This window comes from Danio rerio, chromosome 2 (genome assembly GCF_052040795.2).
Source record: "Danio rerio strain M-AB ecotype USA chromosome 2, GRCz13ab, whole genome shotgun sequence".
NCBI lineage: Eukaryota > Metazoa > Chordata > Actinopteri > Cypriniformes > Danionidae > Danio > Danio rerio.
Window position 1 is genome coordinate 12,028,871 of NC_141022.1, and position 25,081 is coordinate 12,053,951.

General features: G+C 41.4%; 2 protein-coding genes and 1 long non-coding RNA gene across 4 annotated transcripts in view; all 3 read right to left on the reverse strand.

The window, feature by feature from the left end:
• The window catches only part of slc44a5a (solute carrier family 44 member 5a), a 252,938-nt gene that overhangs the window by 108,107 nt on the left and 119,750 nt on the right, over positions 1-25,081 (reverse strand).
• Positions 643-5,426, reverse strand: LOC147846221 (uncharacterized). Its single transcript, XR_015478273.1, has 3 exons — positions 2,400-5,426; positions 1,738-2,175; positions 643-1,688 (listed from the first exon to the last, which is right to left on the reverse strand). It is a non-coding gene; the product is annotated as an uncharacterized LOC147846221 (long non-coding RNA).
• On the reverse strand, positions 11,353-15,791 carry LOC137487670 (uncharacterized). Its single transcript, XM_087240483.2, has 2 exons — positions 11,835-15,791; positions 11,353-11,510 (listed from the first exon to the last, which is right to left on the reverse strand). Exon 1 carries the CDS (start codon positions 15,428-15,430, stop codon positions 13,799-13,801), a length of 1,632 nt encoding a protein of 543 aa, XP_087096609.1. The 5' UTR covers positions 15,431-15,791; the 3' UTR covers positions 11,353-11,510; positions 11,835-13,798.

Consider the following 25,081-nt stretch of genomic DNA (forward strand, 5'->3'; position numbering starts at 1 on the left):
TGTACACCTTGTCTGAATTGGTCTGTCATCTGAGAAGTGACACTAAATCGATGGAGATGGCCGTGGCACATTTAGCAGAGTGACTGAGCATTCCATCAGCGCTGCACAATGGGCTTTTTCTCCCATCAGCAACCTGTAACGCTACAGTGAGCAAAGCGAGCCTTCAGACACATCTAGTCACTGTGGACTGGGAACACAGGGGACAAAAGTAATGTGCTGATTGGGAATTAGGATTGTCATCTTTCCTGAGTAATATATTAAATAATGAATATAAAATCAAAAGTTATCGCAAATTTACCACTAGATACACCATTGGGGTAACTTTTACCCATGGCTATTTTTCAAAGCATCAACAGATAAACTCCTAGTCATTGACTTTTAGAACATGTGTGTAATTTAGTGTCCTGTTGTTAAAAATACTATTGATAAAACCAAATTCTATCATCAACAGGTCAAATTTACCCTTCCTCTAATGACTGCAGTTCTGCACTGTCATTTTAGTGCTGTATGTTTAATATTGTACATTGCTAAAATGCCTTTCATTCACTAAATTTGTGGTTTCATAAATTAAGCTTTAAACTACATTTATTTGTATTTCACAATTTTTGTAATTTATTGTTTATTACAGTTTTATTTATTTTTAGTATGTCAGTTTCCTTAAATTTGTAGGGGTAGGTCTATTATTAACGGATAAAACAGTTTCTTACTACCCAAAGTTTATTGGTGTTGTTCACTTATTCAAATTATACATAATATACATAAACAAATTCATTCATTTTCTTACATTCATTTTCCTTCGGCTTGGTCCCTAATTTATCAGGGGTCGCTAGTATATGTTTTACGCAGCGGATCCCCTTCCAGCTGCAAGCCAGTACTGGGAAACAGCCATATACTCTCACATTCACATATGCACTCGTACAATACAGCCAAATTTGTTTAGCCAATTGACCTATACCACATGTCTTTGGACAATAGGTGAAACAGGATCACCCGGAGGAGACCCACACCAACATGAGAACATGCAAACTCCACACAGAAATGCCAACTGGCCCAGCCAGGACTCAAATTTGTCATGGTATCATCTATCTCACATAATGTTGGAAATTGGGCATGCTCATTTAGGTTAGTTTTGCCAACCGACAACCGCTGCTCGTTAACCGAATAACCATTAACTGGTCAGATTAATTTAAATTATTATTTAATTTAAAAAATAATAATTGACCTGTCTATTTTGTGTCTGACATATTAAATATTGCATTTTAAAATACTGATTTATTTTCATATGCGAACATATTTACAACAGAACATAACAACAAAATATCTTCACGCACCTGCAGTGTTTCCAACAGCCTAGAAAAGAAGAATAAACTAAATAAAAATAATAAAATAAATAGGCCTGCCCTAGATATTTTCCACTTAAATTACAAATTTAGAGTACAAAATGAAAACACTGGCTGAACCCTATTTAAGAACCATCATAGACTGTTTTTTCTCATCATATGTTTTTTTCCTCCTGTCAAATAAAAATAGCAAGCTACCTCAAATCAATCGCTGAATGAAAAACAGCATTTAATTAATGCTCAGCTGTTATTATAATATCACAAACCTCTGTCAACATTTTAATAGAAGTCATTATTTTACAGATTACATCATGAGCGTCTGGTTTTACCTTTGCTTCGATTAGCTCTCTTACTCAAGGTTCATGTGCGTGCACTGCATGTCATGAAAGACAATGACTAGGCTCATATGTTTTGTAAAGTACAGGTTACTATAGTATATAACATTTTTGTTGTTTACATATGATATTGCATTATTTGCATACACGTTTCATTCTTTCATTTTCTTTTCAGCTTAGTCCCTTTATTAATCCGGGGTCGCCACAGTGGAATTAATCACCAACTTATCGAGCATGTTTTTACGCAGTGGATGCCCTTCCAGCCCCAACCCATCTCCGGGAAACATCCCCACACACTCATTCACACTCAAACCGGAGCACCCGGAGGAAAATCACATGAATGCAGGGACATAATGCAAACTCCACACAAAAACGCCAACTGACCCAGGTGAGGCTCGAACCAGCAACCTTCTTGCTGTGAGGCAACAGCACTACCTACTGCACCACTGCGTTGCCTTGCATAAGCATTAAAATAATCATTATTATCATTATGCAAAAATCTAGTAAATATTTGGGTTTGTTTGATTCAGATTGTGTAGTCTATTTAAAAAAAACAATATTTTATAAGAACTGTAATATTTCAAAAACAATTATGTAATATACTATATAATATACCATCCCGCGAGTTAACAAATATTTGTTGCACATTTATGCAGCCAATTAAAAACATGGCTACATATTTTTTAATCGTTTAACTGATACCATGAAATGATTAAAAATGCACACTTTCAGTTAGCGGTAAATCGGTTATTATGAAGATCCCTAGTTGGTATTACTGGGACTAGATTGGCATGGTTAAAGTTTGTATAAAGTTAAATAACAGGCATCATATCAATCAAAATACACAATAGGGGACCACCGGACGCAGTTCTTTGTCCCTTAGTTTTTACATGTATTGCTACCGATGTATGCTGATGCATGCAAAAATCTAACACCTATCAAACACTGTATCCTAACCACACAATGTGACTAGATTCCAGCAACATGTAATTTGTCTTTCCTCACCAAACACAATGTGACAAGACAGAAACATGTAAATACTATATAGTACAAGTGTCAAACTTCCTGGAGGGTTACAGCTCTGCACATTTTAGCTTTAGCCCTAATTAAACAAACCTGATCAAACTAATTGAGCCCTTGAGGCTTGTTTGAAACCTACAGATAAGTGTGCAGACGCAGGGTTGAAACAAATCTCTGCAGGGCTGTGGCTCTCCATGAACAAATACACCTCTCCTACAGTATAGCTATTCAAAAGCACAGACTAATGCACTCCACTGCATCTTTTCCTGCAACCAAATGGTAATGTTTAAAATCAATACATATGAAACCTCCTTAACATTATTAAAAATACATAGGCAACTAAGGGACTGACCTTATTGGTTTGTCACATATCTGACTTTTATTTTCAAACTCTTTGCTAGATGTTTTATTTAAGATCTGATGTTAACTACCTGCTGCGGATTTCAATATGGCAATAAATGTCAAGATAAATGGTATTTAAACTCACACTTGTAGCATTCATCAGTGAATAAAGCATATAAGCAGAATGCTCTGCTTACTAATGTAACCCTCGTTCCCAAAGGGTGAGGGGCGGAAATGCTATGTTGAAAAACTTCCACTATGGGGATTTTCGGAAAGCCAATTATCTGAAAGAGTATGTAAACGGGCCAAATGAAATGCCAATGAGTTGGCAGCATCAGCCTGCATATGAGGTTATGCCTTCCCACGGTGCTGCCAGCCACCGCATCATGGTGAGCAGAGATGGTAGCCACGTAAACCTTGAGTGTGGAGGGCGACAGTCTGCTCTCCAGTTTCTCCTGAAGGAAAGAAAGCACGACGGTCTTCTCTGTGAGATGCATCATTCAGTAAATGGACTCCACTTCACGGCGTAGACACGCCTTGTTGAGGGAGGTCTAGCCTGACCAGCACGTGTTGTCGCTCCAACATCGTTAAAAAACGGCGGAGAGCGAAAAACACTGCCAACAGCTCTAGGCGATTGATATGCAAATGCAACTAGGTTCATTTTCACAGACCTGCAGCTGCATGCCAGCAACACACGGCCCCCAGCCTGTGCTGGAAGCATCTGTCGAAATGATAATATGTCTGGACGCCTGTCCTAGAGGCACTCCTGCCTGTAGGAACAAGTGGTCATTCCAGGGGCTGAAGGCTTGGCAACACACCTGGTGTGTGCCTGCGTGCCATGTGTGTCTGGGGACTCGATCGTGAAACAAGTGCTGAAGTGGTTTCATATTCAATTCAATTCAATTCAGCTTTATTTGTATAGCGCTTTTACAATGTCAATTGTGTCAAAGCAGCTTCACGTAAATGGTCATAGTAACTGGATCAGAGTAGTTATTTACTTTATTATTATTTATTAATATTTAGTGTTTAAGTTCAGTTCAGTTTAGCTCAGTTCAGTGTGGTTTAAAATCCTCACTAAGAGTCCAAACACTGAAGAGCAAATTCATTAATGCATAGCTCTACCGATCCTGAACCATGCAACCATGGAGTAATCCGATCGGCGTGACAGCGGCTGTGGATGCCATATGCCCCAGAAGCCTCAAAAAAGATTTCAGTGGGACCACTATTTTGCTGTGGAACTCTCTCAGACAGTTCAGCATTAGCTGAAGAGGCGTGCTGTAATGGTGACAGAGTCCAGCTCCAACCCGTAAATAGAGATCCTCTGCATGAGGGCAAATGTTGGAAATAGAGCTCAGCCCTCCACCGGTAAAAAAGCAAATTCTCAGGCATGCTTCGTGCAAAATCTCAGGCATGCTTCGTGGTCAGATTACCTGACTTAAAGGCACCCTGGTAAGACAGGGGCAGACGGCTTACGAAGTGCTCGACACAGCCGCTTTACGCCCTCAACGAGGAGCAGCAGATGTGGATGGATCAGCGGGCGGAGCGATCTGACTGCTCTCTCACCGCCTTGAATTCCTGGGTGAATTCACCAATGGTGTTGCGGAACAGGGGAGTCAAGAAAGTGAACCTTGTCCACTTCAATAAAATCTGCCAGGTTCAGGCAGAGGGGGCACTCCTGGACCACTAATGTGGCTATCGTCCTTCCCAACGCGCACGCAGCACACCTAATGGTCCGAAGAGCATGTGGTGCGGAGCTCGTGTAAAAGTTTGGGTTGGAACCACCTTCGTGCAGCTGGACCAGCACCTGCGCTTGGTAGCGCTGGTAGGTGGCTATAGCGTGCAAGGCCGAAGCAGCCTGGCCTGCAGCTCTGTAGGCTCTGGCTCTGAGGGAGGCAGATAACCTGCAGATTTGGATGGGAGACAAGGCGGAACCCACCAGGAAGAGGCGCCACGCGGACAAAGATTGACTGCAATGGCGCAATCGACCTGTAAGATCGCCTCATACCCCCTGGCTGCTCCTCCGTCAAGATGGTAAGTGTGGAGGCGTGCAGTTCGGGCAGAGAAAGGTGCCTTTCAAGACTGCGTTAGCCTACTGTGCACCTCTGGGAAGAAGATCTAACCTTTTTGTCCTCGACGTAGCTCCCATCTCCTCAATCTGGCCGCGGAGCTGGGGGATAAACCATCTCCAACCCCTCGACCAAAGCAGCCCTGGAAAGCACGGCTAACATACCTGTTTCGTGATCCGTGACAGCGCTCAACTGCCCGGAGGGGGGGAGCGGGCCTGGATGCGCATCGGATAATGAAAGCCAACTCTCCGATGCAGCACTGGTCCCTGGTGTCATCGAGTAAGAGGGCTACCATCTGGCTAGACGGATCGTTTCCTCCACTCGAAGCTTGGATGGAGCGCTTGGAGGAGCGGGAAGTCCACAGGCCCAGAGGCGGCGGATAGTCTCTCACTGGAACCCTCAGATATGCCCGAGTGCCCGCTGCAGTGCAGGGGATACCTGGGGTGGTTAGCCCTTTTGCAAGGGCTAGCCGAGATCTTAATTGTACAACAGACATGCCATCGCAGTGACAGAATGAACTGCCCGCGAACATGCTGGACCACTGGAAATGCAACGCAGTGCTCATGCCCATCATCCAGGGACAGGAAACCACTGCATACAGAAACGCACAATCGAAGCGACGTCCTAAAAAAGACGCGCTGCTCGACTATGTTGTTTTGAGGAAAGTGCAACTTAAACAACCGCTTTTGGAGAACCGAACCCAAAGAACAACAGGCAAGGGAGAAACCCAGCTCGACCGTCTGCTGCCGCGTGTACCACACTCTGGACCGGGAGACCACTCTCGTTAACTCTCTCTGGAAGATTTCCCAGGAAAACAGTTGGAGGAACTCTCATTGACTCTCTCAAAAGTCTCTGAAGCGAAAAGGATGCCCCATCTTTGCACGTGCTGTGCTTATTATGACAAATTGATTGCAACAAGCATAAACTGCGAAGGCTGATGCTGCCAATTGTTTGGGGCTTTTTATTGGCCCGTTTACATACTCTTTCAGACGATTGGCGTTCTAAATAAAACCCCCATAGTGGAAGTTTTTCCACATAGCATTGAAGTTTCCCTCCCGAAGGGGAATCCAAGGTGATCATTGTCTTATAGTCAGTTCTGTTGTTCAGCCATAATGTTGCAAAAAATAAAAAAAACATTTCTACAGTAGAACTTTTGCACAAAACTGCTGCAGATGATAGTACAAAAATTTGGAACATGAAAAAGATACCTTTTATTGTGTCACAGCATTGCATCACATGCAGTTTGGACATGGTGTATCCCTTGATGGATGTTCAGTTAAAGGTGCAGTACAGTATGTAAGTTTCACACCTAGTGTTTGAGCTAGGTATTGCCTACATATATTCTTATATATGGAGAATATTCTTGGTTAGAAAAAAGGAGTTTTGTTCTAACCAACACCTGAAATTAATAAATTAGAAACAGCTTATTTAAGCTGAACAAAAGGATAACACCTTACATGCTTTATCCAGAGCTAAATACTAATAATGTGAGTTTGAATATTACAACATGTTTATTGCCATACTACAGAAATCAGCAGCAGATAGTTCACCTAGATCTTGGAAATAAAATAAACCTGTGAAGAGTACTGTGACTCAGTGCAAGCCAACACATGTCAGTGATTCAGCATGTATATTTAATAATGGTAAATAGGTTTAATATGTATTAAAAAATATTATATACCATACCATTCCATTGGAGTGCAGTAAGTGCACTATTCTCTGCTTCCGAATGGCTGTATTTAAATTTCTCTAGTGTTGAGTGATGCAAACAGCCAAATTACTTATTAATGCAAATCTCGCCACGTAGCGTGTTGTTATTACACGGTGTTAATGTTTACGTTATGTTTATGATTGTAATATTGATATTATTTCCTAATTAATAAACACATCATGTGGAACTCTGAATCTGTGTCTCATTTCGAAGGCTGTTACTATCCATCAGAAGTCGCATTTTGGTCGCAGACACGCACTTTGAGAGCCTTCCTGACAGACAAAATGAATCAAATACACAATTTTTCACCAAGGCAAGCCAGGGTGCTGAAATATAATTGGCTAAACTTGCATTGAGCAGGTTAACATACATTCTGGCACATAAAGCGCAATTTTTTAAAGCAGAAGACTTCAGCATTGTTTTTCAAATAAACAAGAATGCTCACTAAGCATTCTTAAATATCTGCAAACATATAGAATTTTTATGCTTTAGAAGAGTCAAAAACTTACATAGGCCTACAGCACATCATCAACGCTAATCATTCACAATAAATGACATACTGTTTGAAGGCTGAAACAGGAAGGCTGGACTATGGCTAATGTTTACATGGTACATGGGAAAAGACATTCAGATTTTCATTCAGAAGTGCAAAATTCTAAAACTTGCTAAAGTAGAAGAACAGGGTAGCAAGAATAAACATTGGCACTGCACACGAGGGAACACTTAGGTCACATTTACACAGTTAGGTCTTGATGCCCAATTCCGATTTGTTGACGATATCAGAATTTTTGCCTGTCTGTTAATACGTTTTCTTTAATTGTGACCCATATCTGATTCATGTGTTTACACTTGCCAAACAATTTACGACATTGCACATGCGTAAAGGTGTGTTCTAGTATCTGTACCACACTAGAGAGAAGAAATTGTCTTGCTTTTAGCTCTGCAAATTGTGGACTGACTACTTTCCTCCTACATGTTTCCTCTGTTGTTGTTGTTGTTGTTGTTTACCGTCTCGGCGACTCCACACATGCTCTTCCTTCTGTCATTAAACCACGGAGAAGTACCACATTGTCGCAAGTATAATTATGTACAAATTGGAACGTCATATTTCCACAGATGAAGGAGGCCCAAAACCGATCTCTGAATATCCAAATGCATGCGTTTTTTTCGTGTTTACAGTCATAGAACTGATCCGATCTGTCACATATGTGCAAGTGTTTAAAAATGCCTTTATTTTTTTTAGCATTACACATATAGGCACTACAAGAAACCTTTTAAAGTCGCTAAGTAATTTATCAAATGAATTTCTTGACTGTAAGCTATCTTGAATTCATGACTAACTTTTATCTCGAGAACGCACTCTTGCACTTATCACTTAACAATATTCATGACGTTACATGTTTCATCCTGCAGACATCTTAATTACGGGTTCGCAACCACACGTCAACTCCATGAATCATTGGTTTGATCTAGTTTTTATTTTTGCCCTACCGCGGGGACCTCAATTATCCACAGCAAGACCGTGTGACATTTAAATACAAAACCAAAATCGCAGTGGACATTCAGTGCATCTGCATAAATGCAGGTTGTCACCCAGGCCTCCTTATGGATTCCTCTCAACTACTCGGCTCTCAAAGCGGAGGATTCAAGAGTAATTAGAGTTAAGAAAGTAAAGTCGCTGGAGATGTGGCTTATGATTTAATTCTTCTCTTGCATGGGGCCTTCAGCGCTGCACACTGATTAAAACAAACAAACTAGGCTGTTGTGCGTTCACCTTTCTCCACATTCATTCCTTCAGAGGTTTTCAATCAATACACTCACATAAGAGACCCCGGCACATGCAAGAAAGTCAATATCACACAGGAACAAACATGCCCATTAACACATACACCCTCGGGAGACGTGAGAAAAATGCATATTAAACTTGATTTAAAAGACAACTACATATAGTGTGACTATGTATTACAACTTTAAGTGTATCAAAGACGCAAATACAGAAATCTGTGACTTAAAATAAATCAATACTTGCAGTGCCGTTTCCTATTTTGAATTCAAACTGAGATTTCCTGAGAATAAAATGGGTAATCAAAGCCATTATCATCCCTGAATGGGCCCAACCTGCAAATCACAGATGTCCACACATTGATATTCGAGAAAAAAAAGAATGCCGACATAAATCAAACACCCCATCTGGGTATATTATAGCAATTATAGCTATGTTTTTTTGCTGCCTAGAACATAAAAAGCGAGATGAGTTCAATTATTTCCTTCTTCAAGCATGATTCATTATTTTAAAGCCAATATATTGTTAAGACGTCTTGTTAGGGAAGAGCATCAGAGGTAATATAATGAAATTTCACCACTGAAAGAAACATTAGCATTGATTTTGAATGTTGTCTGCATGCCTGAGCTCCTTTAAATAGCACAACACTTCACGCACTTTAAATAATTCAAGGTCTCCAAGATGTCTACAGCTTCCCTACTCTGTTCACAGCAACACTTATTTTATAACTATACATTATTCAAAATGAAAAGCTACAGTTCAAATGATTGTCTTTCAAAAGGCTGTTTACATGGACACCAATAATCCAATTTTAGTATGATTAAGACAATAGTCTGATTAAGAGTCTACCATGTAAACAGAGATTTTTTTATTAACTTAATCAGATTAAGGTCAAAATCGAACTAAATAGAAATCGAATTAAGGCGAGTGGAGTATATCAATTTTAGTCTCATTATTGAAGTGCAGTACTGACATGTAAACACCTTTATCAAACTATTACCATTGTAGGACTTTTCGCTGAGTTTTATGACTGGAAAAACCACAAATACACAGTTGTTTGACACAATTCTCTGCGTACCGAGTCAGTAGGACTACAGACACCTTCATCGCGTAATGCTGAGGTTTTTTTTTTCCCCATTTGGCATGCGGTATCAAATTCCATGAAAACAACACTCTTTCACCAGTCATTATACGTCATAGTTGCATCCAATACCTCGGTTTGTCAAGGTGGGCATGAACGAAATGTTCCTGAATGAAAGTGAAAGTACCGAACTGCAAGTCGACAAATTAAAAGTGAAACACCCGAAATTCCATGAAACTGTGGAGGAAACATGGATAGCGTCGTGACGCAATGATGTAAATTGAATTATGCGCTAAAACATGTAAAACGGGATCATAAAAAGAACAATGTAAACGCAACTCATGTAAAAACCTTCATCATATTATTGTCTTAATTAGATTACTAATGTCCATATAAATATAGTCACTGACAGTTAAGACATACCAAAGAAGAGACCAATAAAAAAGACTAGTTGAAGATTTTGGGTGTAATCAAACAATCGGAGTGTTTTATTAGTTTACCGTACGTACTTTTTAACTGATCTTCTCATTTAATGCAATGTACTCATTTAGACTGATTTGTGAATAAAGAACATCAAAAGAAAAAGAGCTTGGATTTACATGTACACTCACCGGCCACTTTATTAGGTACACCTGTCCAACTGCTCGTTAATGCAAGGTTCTTACCAGCCAATAACATGGCAGCAACTTGATGCATTTAGCGGTGTAAACATAATCAAGACAATCTGCTGCAGTTCAAACTGAGCATCAGAATGGGGAAGAAAGGTGATTTAAGTGACTTTGAATGTGGCATGGTTGTTGGTGCTAGACGGGTTGGTCTAAGTATTTCAGTAACTGCTGATCTACTGGGATTTTAAACAAAAACCATCACTAGGGTTTACAGAGAAAAAGAGAAAATATCCAGTGAGTGGCAGTTCTGTGGGCGTAAATGCTTTGTTGATGCCAGAGGTCAGATAAAAATAGCCAGACTGGTTTGAGCTGATAGAAAGACAGCATTAACTCAAATAACCACTCGTTACGACCAATGCAGAAGAGCATCTCTGCACGCAGACAAATCTGCAGCAACTGTGTGATGCTATCATGTCAATATGGACCAAAATCTCTGAGGAATGAGTTGAATCTATGCCATTAAGGATTTAAGCAGTTCTGAAGGCAAATGGGGGTCCAGCCCAGTAGTAGTGTACCTAATAAAGTGACTGCCGAGCGTATTAACAATCAGTCATATTATCAGCCATTTATTCAAAGTTAACTAGGATATTTTTAGAGGGTTTTAGTGGATTCAGGGTTGGTTCAAACTGCACATATTTATACAAGTTCGCTTGGGTGCACATAGTGACGTCATTACAATGTTGGCAGAAGTTTGTTTTGTGTGCATGTGACATTCATTTGGCTGACAGAGGGCCCAAAATATTTAGAAACTTTGTGTAAGGCTCCGTATCTGAAGATGCACAACTGGCTGAGCTGGGGGATTTGCATGTGCAACACCTTTAGAAATCCAAAACAACCGCCTCATCTAAAATCCCTGAGGTTTCTTTTGAAGCTTTAAGGGAAAACAATGCATATATATTAGTTGTTTAAATGACTAACTTAGGTTATATATTTATATATCTCCAAGCTAACTGCATAGTTAATGCAAAACCTTTTACACAATAATATATGTGACGGGGTACTATACCTCTGTCAACGGAGTAAATTTACAGTTCTACTGGCGGACAAATATGGACATTGATTCCGGTCAGAGAATCAGGCAACAAAGAAGTAATCCTCTTCAAACTTCTTTAATAACAATTATTAAGCAGTCAGTGCCATCAAACTTTCCAAGTATGTTGTGGTCTGTAGAACAGATGAGGAATACAGTATAAATATAAGGTATCTTTACACATTCACTTCAATGAGAAATCACACCATATATACAATGATTAAACAGTGATAATAAAGGAACAAATATATACGTAATAACAAACAAACTAATTAGTTAAATGGCAGTAAAAGGCAATAGGCGGAATGACGGAGCATATATTGCACACTGTATTCTCTCGCGGCTAGCGCAAGCGATATTTTCCCGCGATCGCGGCGCGATCGTCGTCATATATAACAAACAGTCTCTTATATGAAAGGAGTAAATGTTCACTCAGTGATTGTCACATTATTACTCACATTTAGTGCATGAACGCACAACATGTCGGAAAAAAAGGAGCGCATTGTGATCTGGCCCGGCATCTGAGTATGGGAAGTTGCACCGCTAATAACAGTCCGTGTGAAACTCGCTAAATATTTTCAGTTCCTAGTGGGCTTTCTGACATAGCCGCCCCCAATTATCGATAAAGATAATTGTAAACCTTAAGAAAGGCCATCTTTGGTTTCCGTGTCTTTATCCTTCATTTCCGGAATTTGAATGAGTTTTACAACAGGCCTCAGATACGACTTATCCTTGACTTGGACTTTGGCAGTTCGAATCCTCCCGTCCGCCCCTGCATAGGTCTCTGTAACAGTTCCCACAGGCCACAGCGCACGCGGGAGTTGATTATCTATTAGTAGTACAACTTGGCCGACTACCAGCCCTTTACCATCTGTTCTCCATTTTTGCCTGCCCTGTAGTTCTGGTAAGTAGCGATGGACAAATGCAGCCCAGAATTGGTCAGCCAGTACTTGACTGTGTCGCCACCTGCGTTTACCCAGCATCTCGTTAGAGTCATAAAGGACTTGGGGCAAGGAGGCATCATGACGTCCCATTAGTAACATATTTGGGGTTACAGGATCTGGGTCGGCAATGTCAGATGAGACGTAGCCCAAGGGTTTGGAATTTAGTATGCCCTCCACCTCCACTAGTAAGGTTTGTAGGACAGACTCTGGTACACATTGTTCCCGAAGAATGACTTGCAAAGCAGCCTTAACCGATTTCACTTCTCGCTCCCAGGTTCCACCAAAGTGAGGTGCGTTTGGTGGGTTAAATCTAAACTGAATCTGCTGTTGAGCTAGCTGTGTCTGAAGCTTTGGGGCCATTTGCTTAAATGAGTCTCTTAACTCGTGGTCCCCTCCTACAAAGTTAGTCCCATTATCACAGAGTATTTCAGCAGGCTTCCCTCTACGGGATATGAAACGTCATAGAGACAGAAGGAAGGCATCAGTATCTAGATGTTCAAGTAGGTCAAGATGCAAACATCTTGTGGTTAAACACTTGAATAAGATCCCCCATCTTTTCTCCCTGCGCCGGCCTATCTTTATGTGAAAGGGTCCGAAGCAGTCTATGCCCGTAGAGTAAAATGGTGGTTTAAACAGACGTAGTCGGCATGGTGGTAGGTCGGCCATTTGTGGGTTCTGTGGCTTGGCACGCCAGAATTGGCAGTTATGACAGAAATGCTGGTGTTTCCGCACAGCTTCGCGACCTCTAAGCACCCAATATCGACGCCTTAGCTCTGCTAGTACTCGTTCTGCACCAGGGTGATGGAGTTGTTGATCTATGTCTTGGATCAGTAACTTTGTAACTTGATGGTGAGAGTCTTGAACAATCGGGTGAATAGTATCAAATGACAGTGTTTCAGCACGACGGAGACGTCCACCCACTCTTATCAACTCAGCATCTTTGTCGAATTCTGGAGCAAGAAAACTCAAACGGCTATCTGTCGGAATGGGCTGTCCAGCTTTCAGGGCTCTGAATTCCACTGGGAATGAATCAAGCTGAGCATGCGCTAAGAGAAGCTTTTCTGCCTGTATATACTTTGAGGCATCACTTGTAGTTTCAGCGTCAGCCGCCCCATCACAAGACATGACAGTTGCTTGAAGAAGTTCCTTCCAAGTTCTAAACTGACTGAGGTCTGCTGGTACTGGGCTTGGGGTAACTCTAATGGCTGCAATAAACGATGCTCGTTTGACTTCATTCATATCAGGTTCAGACTTTGTACTGGGCGTCACTGGCCATACTTCCTGTGGTTGAGTCAAGAATGATGGTCCATATCTCCACTGGTGAGGGCCTGCTATTTCCTCTAAAGTAAGCCCCCTGGTAATGTGGTCGGCAGGGTTTCTATTGGAGTCAACATACCTCCACTTGGACACATCTGTCAGTGTCTGAATTTCAGCTACTCTCGACCCTACGAACCCTTTGTACCGGCAAGATTCTGACTTTAGCCAATGCAGCACAGTAGTTGAGTCGGTCCAATGTGTAACTTGGTGTATGGGGATAGTAAGCTCAGCTTGTATGACCTTTGACATCTGAGCGCCAGAGTGTGCAGCACACAACTCCAGGCGGGGCATCGATAAACATTTGCCAGGAGCCACTCTAGAGGAGCTAGGACAAAGGATACATGGACCTTCTCCTCATTCCGGATTTGAAGATAGGCCACCGAGCCATATGCCCTTTCTGAGGCGTCACAGAATACATGTAACTCTCTGATGGTGGAGGGAGTATCTGACATTGCAGGAGCGTATGGTCTGGCAAATTGTACTGTAGTGATATGGGACAGTTCTGCAACCCATGTGGACCATTTATCACGCAAGTATAAGGGTTCGATAGGGTCATCCCAGCTTAGGTTTTGTTTCCAGAGATCCTGAATCAAGGTTTTAGCCCTAGTGGTAAAGGGTATAATAAAGCCCAGGGGGTCAAACTGACTAGCCAGGGTTTTGTACAGGTTTCTCATTGTTGGCTGGATGGGTTCGGCTATGCGGGTTTTATAACCAAGGGTGTCATCAATACAGTTCCATTGCAAGCCAAGTGTGAGTTCCTGCAGGTAAGAGCTACTCTGGGACAACCAGCACTCGCTACTAGCCGATATAGCCTCTGATGGAAGATGCTTCAGGACAGAAGGTACGTTGCACGCCCACTGTCGGATTTCAAAGCCTCCCTTTAACAGTGACTCACGTAGGCCATCAATTATAGCTTTGGCTTCATCCTGATTGGGGGTACTGTGAAGGCAGTTGTCGACATAAAATGAGGTCTCCACAATATCAGCTAGGTCTGGCCTACTTTCTCTGTTTTCCTGGGAATGGCACTGAAGGGCATAAATGGCACAGCACGGGCTGCATGTTGTGCCAAATGGAAGAACCTGCCACTCGTAAATGTCCGGAACTGCCTCCCTATTCATATTCCTCCAGATGAATCGCAGCACAGGCTGGTCCCCAGGTAACAGACGCACTTGGTGAAACATGCCTTTGATATCCCCACTCACTGCAACGGCATGCTGTCGGAACCTCAATATCACCCCCAACAGAGATGGTCCTAGCGTTGGCCCAGGAAGAAGTTGTTCATTTAGACTTTGGCCATTATACTGGAAGGAGCAGTTAAAGACGATACGATCTTTTCCATTATGATGCACCAGGTAGTGTGGGATAAACCATGACTCTGTGGAGTGGTTTGCCTCTTGTGGTGTTATCTTTGCGATGTAACCTGCTGACTCAAGCTTTTGGATCTCAGAACAGTAAACCTGTGCCTGCTCAGGATTTTTGGCTAATTTTCTTTCAAGGTTTCTGAGGCTGGGCAATACAGCTTCAATGCCTGTATGGAGCAAAGTGATGGGGGTACGTCTTAGCAGTGGAGTAGCATAACGCTGTATCCCATTTACGTCTACTCTGACAGAAGTAGTCTGTAAGAGGTTATGGCATTGTTTGTCTTGCTGTGATCTTGTTATCAGCTTTTCATTGTATGGCAATGTGTCAATTTGCCACAAGCGCTCCACATGCTGAGACAGCTCTTCACGTGATGGGGCTGTCATAATATGTAGGCATTGTTGCAGGCCTTTGGGGGGCTGAATTGGACTCATTGGTCCCTGTAGTACCCAACCAAGCTTGGTATGTATAGCAACGGGGCCACCATCTGGTCCCCTTCGTATTGGCTGTGTTGGCGTCAGGAGGTGTGGCAGGTCAGACCCTATGAGGAGTAACGGCTTGACTCTGTCTACTGGCTGTAAAGGCAGACCTTTCAGATGGTGGTATGACTTCTGTAGTGCTGCTACGGGGTAGTTATGCTCAGCAAGACATAGACCAGGGGCAGAAAAGGCATTGCGTATGACATACCTCTCTGATGGCTTGGCAAATGGAGAGACCTCAAAGGTGACTTTGGACCCATTAAGGTTAGTATGGTTTCGCTGGATTGTCTGCAGAGAAAGCACTTCTGGAACTCCACTAAGCCCTTGAGGCTAAACTTCTTGAGGGAGGACAATAGTCTTTTCTGAGCCATCGTCGAGCACGGCATAAGCCTCAATGGTTTGGGTTTGACTGTGCAGGAGAACTCGTGCGACCTTGAGCATCACCTTCTGTGAGCGGTTAGGTCTATCCAGATAGATTTGTGTCGAAGGCAAACTCACCATTAGAACTGCTCTGGAAGTGTCTTTAATTGAGTCATGCAGTATGGTAAGATGGATTTCTTTGCATATTTTACATGGCCGCTTGAGGTTACAAGTATTAACTGAGTGATTCCTCCCACACTTCCAACAGCGTTTGTCTCTTGTGATCCAACTGACGATTTGATCGGTGGTCAGCTTCTTGAATTTGTCACATGAGTTCAAATAGTGGTCTGGGTTGTCACAGTACGGACAATACGGCTTTGGCTTGGGACTGACCTTTGCTGGTGTTGCTGCTGGTGGCTTAACAGCGTTTTCTGAAGTCAGAAACGAAGTCGTTGGACGTTCCCAATGATATGAAGAGCTTTTACTCCTGCCAGATGTCTTTGTAATATCTGACTGGAACATAGCAACCGCTCTACTGGAGATCCGCTTGGCTTGGGATTTTGTCTGTAACCAGGCTGCTAGGTCAGGAAGTGTATACGTTCTGTCTGTACCAGATTGAAGGATGCCATGACTAAAGCAGTACTCCACAAAGCTATCTCTGTAGGCAGGGGGCATTTTTCCTAAAAGGCGGTCAACATGGGAACCACACATGAGCTCAAATCCATTCTGGCCCTCTAGAGTCCTCAGCATACCGACTAGGGATTGGACAGACAGGGCGAATGAGTCAAATGAGTTTGCGTCACCTATTTTAAGTGGAGGTGTACTCATAATAGCCCCTAATTCAGATTGAACTAGCTGTCTGGGCTGGCCATACTTCGCCTGTAAAGCTTGTAAGGCTGCGGTGTAAGGTTGTGGGTGGTGCATATAAGCTTTAGCTAGCTGTTGTGCACTAGCAAATTTCAGATGACTCATTAATACTTGGTATTTGTATTGCTCGCTAATGTGAGTATGGGGACTTAGTAGGCTGTCTAAGGCCAATTTCAAGAGGGCAAAGTCACTTTCTGTACCACTTTCAAACACAGGTAGTGTTGGGCGAGGGATGCCATAGGCTGCGGCCATCAAAAGCTCTGTTCCGGGTTGAGGCAAGTAGCCAGTTTGGGAAACAGGTGCATTTGCAAAGGGCTGTGGGCAAATAGGCATGTTGGATGCAACTGTCACCCTCTGATGAGGAGCTGTTGGTGGTGTAATATCACTGTCTGTGTGGGGCATAGCATTAAGAGTAACTGTTGTATGCATAGGGTTAAAAGTGGGTCGTGGCACTGAAATTGGGTTTGGTGGATGCTGATTGGCCATTTGGGCAGTGTGAGCTGGAGCTTGTGTTAACTTAGTTGCCTGTAGCGCCCCTGGGGGAATGTAGGGTGTTGAATGGGCCATATAAGGATCCTTTAATGTGCTCTGTGCCTCTGGAACAGTTTGTATGATCTGCATTCTGGGCGGTGCGGCGCATGAAGACTGCTGTAGGACAGAAGATGGAGCTGGGCTAGCACAAAGAGACTTTGGTGGCGGTGCTGTGGTGTCTGGGGATGCTTGAAGTTCAGCATCGTTCACACTTAGGTCTTGGCTGAGTAAAGAATTTACAAGTTTAGCGACTTCTAAGTCAGCTTCGGCCTTTTTCAGCTTCAGTTGTCTCTCCAATTGATTAGCAAATGCTTCCTTTGCCTCCAGAGCCTCTTCCTGTATGCGCTGAGCCTCCTTAGCTTGTGTTCGCAGTCTGTGATATTCTATTTCTGCCAGCTTGTCCTCCTCCATCTGCTCAAGAAGGTTATCATACTGACGCTGCTTAATTCTCTCCTCCACGATGGCTGCCTGACTGCTTGTGAGTGCTAAAGTAGCTTGTGCACGAGAAGTAGTGGAAAAACTACTGGATTTAGAATGAAGGCTGGCTTTACTATGTGACGTTTTCCTTGACTGGCTTTTATGTTGGCTGTGACAGCGTGAAGCAGTGATTGAAGGAGGGCCCTCAGGAAGTGTATAGCCAACTTCATAATCTCCCAAATGTGATGGCAGTTTACCCTTTCTCTTCGGTCTGGCTGCGGGGTCTGATACAACTACAGTTGCACTGTCCATATTGTTTGCTTTGCCAGCTCCGGCTCGAAGGACCAACTTGTGACGGGGTACTATACCTCTGTCAACGGAGTAAATTTACAGTTCTACTGGCGGACAAATATGGACATTGATTCCGGTCAGAGAATCAGGCAACAAAGAAGTAATCCTTTTCAAACTTCTTTAATAACAATTATTAAGCAGTCAGTGCCATCAAACTTTCCAAGTATGTTGTGGTCTGTAGAACAGATGAGGAATACAGTATAAATATAAGGTATCTTTACACATTCACTTCAATGAGAAATCACACCATATATACAATGATTAAACAGTGATAATAAAGGAACAAATATATACGTAATAACAAACCAACTAATTAGTTAAATGGCAGTAAAAGGCAATAGGCTGAATGACGGAGCATATATTGCACACTGTATTCTCTCGCGGCTAGCGCGAGCGATATTTTCCCGCGATCGCGGCGCGATCGTCGTCATATATAACAAACAGTCTCTTATATGAAAGGAGTAAATGTTCACTCAGTGATTGTCACATTATTACTCACATTTAGTGCATGAACGCACAACATGTCGGAAGAAAAGGAGCGCATTGTGATCTGGCCCGGCATCTGAGTATGGGAAGTTGCACCGCTAATAACAGTCCGTGTGAAACTCGCTAAATATTTTCAGTTCCTAGTGGGATTTCTGACAATATATATATATAGAAGGTGAGTGCTTTTGGCTACATAATTTGTGATCTCCAGAAATGTATATAAGGCTACATTTTCAGAATGAGTCTGTGTTGGCTTTATTTATGGTGAGAACTAGTTAATACGTATGTAATGTTTAGCCTTAACAGCAGATAATAAAATAGGTCTGTCCATCATGGCCGACTGATGATGGGTCTTGAAAACTTTCGCTAAATCTATAATTTACTGCTGGTGTCACTGTTGGAATGACAGATTTATGCATTTTTAAAGTCATATTATTTCATGTGCTTTGTGGATTACTTTTTTCTAGTTTTTTGAAGAAGAAATGCCCTTGAGAATCAATAGTACACTTGACAAACTTCTTAAAAGTACTTTTTAGCATGGCTCAAAACGCATCAGGCTCATTCTGCTGTGGTAAACATACAGTGGATTTGGCCCAGAGCCACAGCATTAATGAAAGCCCAGGAAATCCTGAGTTTAGCGAGACTTCAGAGGTGCATGGATGGGCTCTTTTATCTCTCTGTTTGGTGGAATGGGCATCCTGTAGGCATCCAGAAAACGAGAGCTTGTTACAGTCGGCACTGCTCGACAAGCACATCTTTATTCTTGGAACAAACTTCACTATGGTGTCTCTATAGTATCGCTGACTCTTCGCTGGCAAGACGAAGTCTTTTGAAGATTGTTTTGTATTTCGCAAACTAAATAAATCCAAATAATCACTGTTTTGGGGAAAACGCACACACAGAACTCTAGTCGCTCATGTGTGGGAAGTATATATAGCAAGCTGTTCCTCTGTTTCTGTTCATTAGCGCACAGCTCTCCTGATCATTACTACCCATCAACGCTACTCATCCCCTCCTTGAGGGCCATTCACTCTGACAGCGAGGCCGTGGAGTCTAGCCTAAGGAGGTCTACAACACCTGGAGAAAGCTATCAATTTGACGTCTCAATGGATCGGTTGAAATTTCAGTTCTGCCATCTTCACTTACAGGTGCTTCATTCTCCTGCCAGGTGGGGTTGAGCCAATAACCAGCTCAGATGCTAAAAATAACCCAATCGCATTTATTGGCTGAATCTGTGACTTAAACTAATTTTGAAAATCAACATGAAAATTAGTAAGAAGGATACGCTGATATTGTTTTCTAATTAATTTTGATCAAGCGTAACCAAAGATTATTGAATACATAAGACACTTGTATAGTTTTGAATGGGGAAAATGATCAATATGGACGCTTTAGCAAAGGAAGTCTTATCTTCATGAAAAGGAGCTAATTGGGGCTCAGTCCAGACATGTGTTTTTTCACATTGTTATGAACCCTTTCGAGTCAGAATGCATTTCCAATGAGTCTGGGACAGCTAAAGACTGGTTTATACTTCTGCATTGAGTGATCGCAACTTCCTTGCACGTAGCCGTGTATTTATATTTCTGCGTGCTGTTTGTGCTGCTCTGCATAACCCTTCTGAAACGCTAGCTGGCAGTGAGGTTTTTATGTTCCTCTGTGTTGAGTTTTTTCATGGGTGTTTTGTTTTTCTGAATGCTACCTTAATATACAAGTAGCACAAACTTGCTTATTCAGAGCCGGGAGCCGGCAGATTTTCAACAATTTTAAGCATAAGGTAAACACAAAACAAAAGTTTCCATGTGGAGCTCCTTCAAGTGACTCAACACTTGTAAACACTCTCTCCATTGGGCTCGGGTTTATCAGCACCGCCCACACTCGTCACAGCTACTAAGCCAACCAATCACAGAGCTTGCGCTATGCGTTGTTGCGACATGTAGTTACGTTTTGCAAGAAATGCGCATCATTGTTAGCGTTAGCCACTAAGAAGGGCTATGCGATTGCCTGGAGGCCAAGCCAGACCATACGTGTGCGCTGGGCGCAGAAGTATAAATCAGTCTTAAAAACAATATAAAAAATGTACTGATAATAATAATAATAATAATAATAATTCCTTACATTTCTATAGCGTTTTTCTGGATACTTAATTTGTAAAGAGCTATTCTGGATACTCTGGTTACATTTTTTGGGGAAATCTCCTCATCTACCACAAGTGTCCAGCATTCACCTGAATGACGCGATGGCAGCCATATTGTGCCAGACCGCACACCACAAACCAGCTAATTGGTGGAGAGAAGACAGAGTGATGAGCCCAATTATGATATGGGTACGGTTAGGAGGTCATGATGGAAAGAGGCCAGTGGGCCAATTTGGCCAGGATGCTGGGGTTAAACCCCTACACTTTTTCGGAGGAAATACAAGGATTTCAACAACCACAGTCAGCCAGGACCTTGATTCAACATCTCATCCAAAAGACGGCACTCACTGAGCAGCATAGACTCCCTATCAATAAACTGGGGCATTACGACCTACACAGACTGCAGGTTAAGCGCCCACAACTGGTCTCACTAATACCACTTCCATCAGTAACCTAGCTTTCCCATGTGGTCTCCCATTTAGTTACTGACTGGGCACAATCCTGCTTAATTTTTAAACAGCACTGTGAAAAGTGACATATTTGTTCATATTTGGAGCACAGTTAAAAAAACCACAAATATCTCCGTTGTTATTTAGAGAAGGGTCATGTCCTAATCTACTGCATTACTTTGGGTCCTGTGTCTGTTTATTATTTTGTATAATGTTTTTTATAAAAAACACCGCTATGGTGTCCAGAGTTAGTCTGTGGTGATGATAATAAATCCTGGACCTTCTATATATTGCTGTGCTTTATTTAGAGCAGACGTTCTTGATTCAAACAAAGCCCAAACACAACAAAACATAATGCACAGATCCTGAGATAATCCTTTCAGAGTGGCATTACATGGGGCTTTGCTAAAGCTATAGGACATATGATCCTGTTGTAACGATAATGATATTGTTAAACCATCAGCGTCGTTTACAAACAACAGGTCCAGGGATCCATTCTTCATATCTTACTTAAAGGGCTAAATAAAAAATTTGGCCAATCATTACTCATTCTCATGTCATTTCAAACCCCAGAGACCTTCACTCATCTTCGGAACACGAGTTAAAATATTTTGGAATTTGGTTTAAATTTTGTGTGAACTATTATGTCAATCAAATCAAATCCAGCTTACTGAGTGATCCACAAACAAAGAACAGACCCCAAGTTTATCTTTCCAACAGAAGAAGAGTCTGGGTCAGTTCCAAGCAGCACACTGTTTATACAATACTGATATACAATACTGAGCGAACACAAATCATACGAACACAAATCATACGAAAATTTGTTCCAAGACAACAACATACAAAAATATAATGTTTAAATATTGAATAACTTATGAGACTACATACATTTTCTCTCCATTATCACAAAACCTATGACCAAACAACAAAGACTACTTCAAAAAGTTGTGAACCAGTGAAAATCTCTAACTGAGAAATGTATTCTGTGTAGTGAATGTAGTGAATATGGGTTGCAACCAGCAACCCTACAAGCAATTGTTTGTTTAAATGATGTCTAAATTAAAGGCTAAATTAAGGCTGTGAAAATCATAGATGTCTATCAATACTCTAAAGCTAGTGCTCAAATAGACATAGTAGAAAGACTTCAGTTCATGTAGTCAGTCATTCCAGTATTTTTAATGACATTTCTATTTTTGACTATTTTCTAATAGATTTTCACTGACAGCACAAATTTAGCCTTAATTTAGTCATGATGTCTATGTTTGGAAGTCTATTAGATTTTTTAAATCACGCTTGGACCATACTATGAAGAAAGCAAGTCTGCATCTGTGAGGGCTATGAAGTCAAGGCAAGGTTTGTAAACACTACTTCCCTCCATCCCCCACTTCCTCTTATCCTTTTAAACAGGCCTAGTGTCCTCAGCATACCTCGGAGCAGGGCTCAGAGACAGGATTGATTACTGTAGACAGGCTCACCTCAATCCTGCAGCAACCTGGAGGGAAAACCCTGGAAGCGGAGAGAGTTTACTCCTGTTGTGCAGGTGTGCTTGACTGATTTCCTCTTCAGGTGAAACTCTGGCCTATATATGTGCACCAGAACTCTGGGTTTGATGCAACACTCAAAGAAACAAGCCGCAGGGACTATACTGAAAGAGAAGCCCAAAAGTGACCCCTTTTAACTGCCAGCTGAATATAGCACTCTGCTGAGACACAAAAACAATTTTGGAAGTTGGCAATAAAAAAACTTTTGCAGACTCATTTGAGCATTTGCATAAGTGGCCATTGTGACTGACGGATGTTTTTGCTTGTTTCTTAACTCTCACAATCTGTTCAGCAGCTCCATGGCAACCATCTTTTTAAATCCCGTTTAATTCATGTGGGAGGCTTAATTATATTAGCTTAATGTGTGCCAGCGCATGGATCTGCGACAATTTAGATGGAGTTAGACAGTTGATATTTACCTCAGCGTTAATACCAAAGAAATTGCGGTTTAAATTGGGATCACTGGGTGACAGTTATTAGAGAGGTAAATCACTGGAAAATGGAAATTCAAAGAACATTTAATAACTCTTATGTATGAAAGCTGCTTTTTTCTTGACAGAAGGAAAAGAAGCAAAATAACTACAGCAAATATGCCAAAAGGTTTGGGGTCAGTAAGGTTTTTTTTTTTATGTGAAACGTATGTGGCAGAAAATAGATTTTTAATGTTACAAAAGGTTTTTACTTGTTATTTTGAACTTTCTATTCATCAAAACATTGGGGAAAATGTATCATGGTGTTCATTAAAGTCAACACTGATACCATCAGGAATATCTGTTGGAGTGACACCTAAATCCATCAGAGAATGCTCCATTTACCCATACACTCCACTAGCCACCCTGACTACACTTCCCAGAATCACTTGCACCACAACATCAGATACTCATGAACTGGACTCTGATTACACAAAATCGGCAGCCAATCTATATACGCATAAAAGCATCTTTATCACACTGTCACTGCCAAGTCTTGCTACTGATTTTTTACTGCAATTTTCCTGTTTCCATGGCTTCATTCCTGTTTTCTTTCTTGTGTATGTATAATTGCTGCCTGCCTCGACTCATTACCTGTTTCTCTGAGTTAAGGTCTTTGCACATTGAAGTTTTTCGTATTAATATGTGAAAATTTTGTCACGTAAACAAACCTTGCATACCGAGTCCGATGCTTATTAATTAACCCATCACAAAAAAATGCTAAACATTTCAGAGTCAGTTCAAGCAGTGATACTTTGTTCTCCTGTCTCTTCTCCAAAGTAGAAAAATAAAGAGGAATAGGCTACATATTTTCTTCATTTAATAGGCTACTAGCCTGCATAGAGAGTAATGAGAGTTTTCCTCCTTTTCAAAGAGCTGTGCTACAGATATCCCAAAATGCAAGGTTTATTTCACAAAATCTGTGGATTTTTGATATACTGCTTGTGATACTTTACACATTTATGCAAGTAAAGAAATCCTGAACAGAGACTGGCAGTACCCATAGATATTATAATAGATGGTGGTCGAAGCAACAGACCAAAAGCAGACCATGCTCACTAATATAATGTCTATGGGCAGTAAATCAAATGTATGGATGGACATGCACCAAGCAGCAGCCTGGGAGAGGTGCACCAGTCACTGAATCCAGCATATAGGGATTCTCAACTGTCCATCACATTCAGTCTTTTTTTGATGAACAGTAATTGTCATAAAGTTATCAGTAGCTCAAGTCTTGGCCTTCTGTATTTAGTTATTGACTTGTATAGTGGCTCTGAACTGTCAAAACACCTATCAAAGACCCTTTTCAGGTGCAAAAAGTGGAAAAAACGAAAATGGTTGGAATTTTTTTTTATGACGAACGAAAGTTTCGGAGGCAGTGTCAGTACGATTGACACAACATAAGGTTGAACGTGCAAAGATTACAGAAAAAAAAAAATTTGATTCAGTGTGGAATAACCTTTATTCTTGACATTGTTGTTTGCTCCTGTTTTGACCACTGCCTGTTTGTCTATTCTTCAAAATAAAAAATAAAAAACTCAGCTCCATTTTATGCTCCTGTACGTTTTTAGAAGTGTTAATAAATTTTTCTTGAGCAAAAAATCTGCATATTAGAATGGCTAAGACATCTGGAAATTCTAAGAATTCAATCATATATTCAAATGTAAAAAATTATTAATAATAAAAAAAGAATTATTTAAATAATTGTATTATACTACCCAGTACTGGGTTGCAGCTAAGGTCATCCGCTATGTAAAACATATGTTGGATAAGTTGGCGGTTTATTCAGTGGGCCGTTCAGTTTTATTATGTATTAATTTGATTATAAACCATACCATTTCGTAAGTGAGTTCATATTCTGTGCTTCTGAATGGCTGTATTTAAATTTCTGTCATGTTTCAATGTCGTGCAGTCAATTTGCTCATTATTATAAACAAAACTTTTCTTTGTTAATTCATAGTCTGACCAGTATATGAAAGATCCTGAACATTTACAGGACA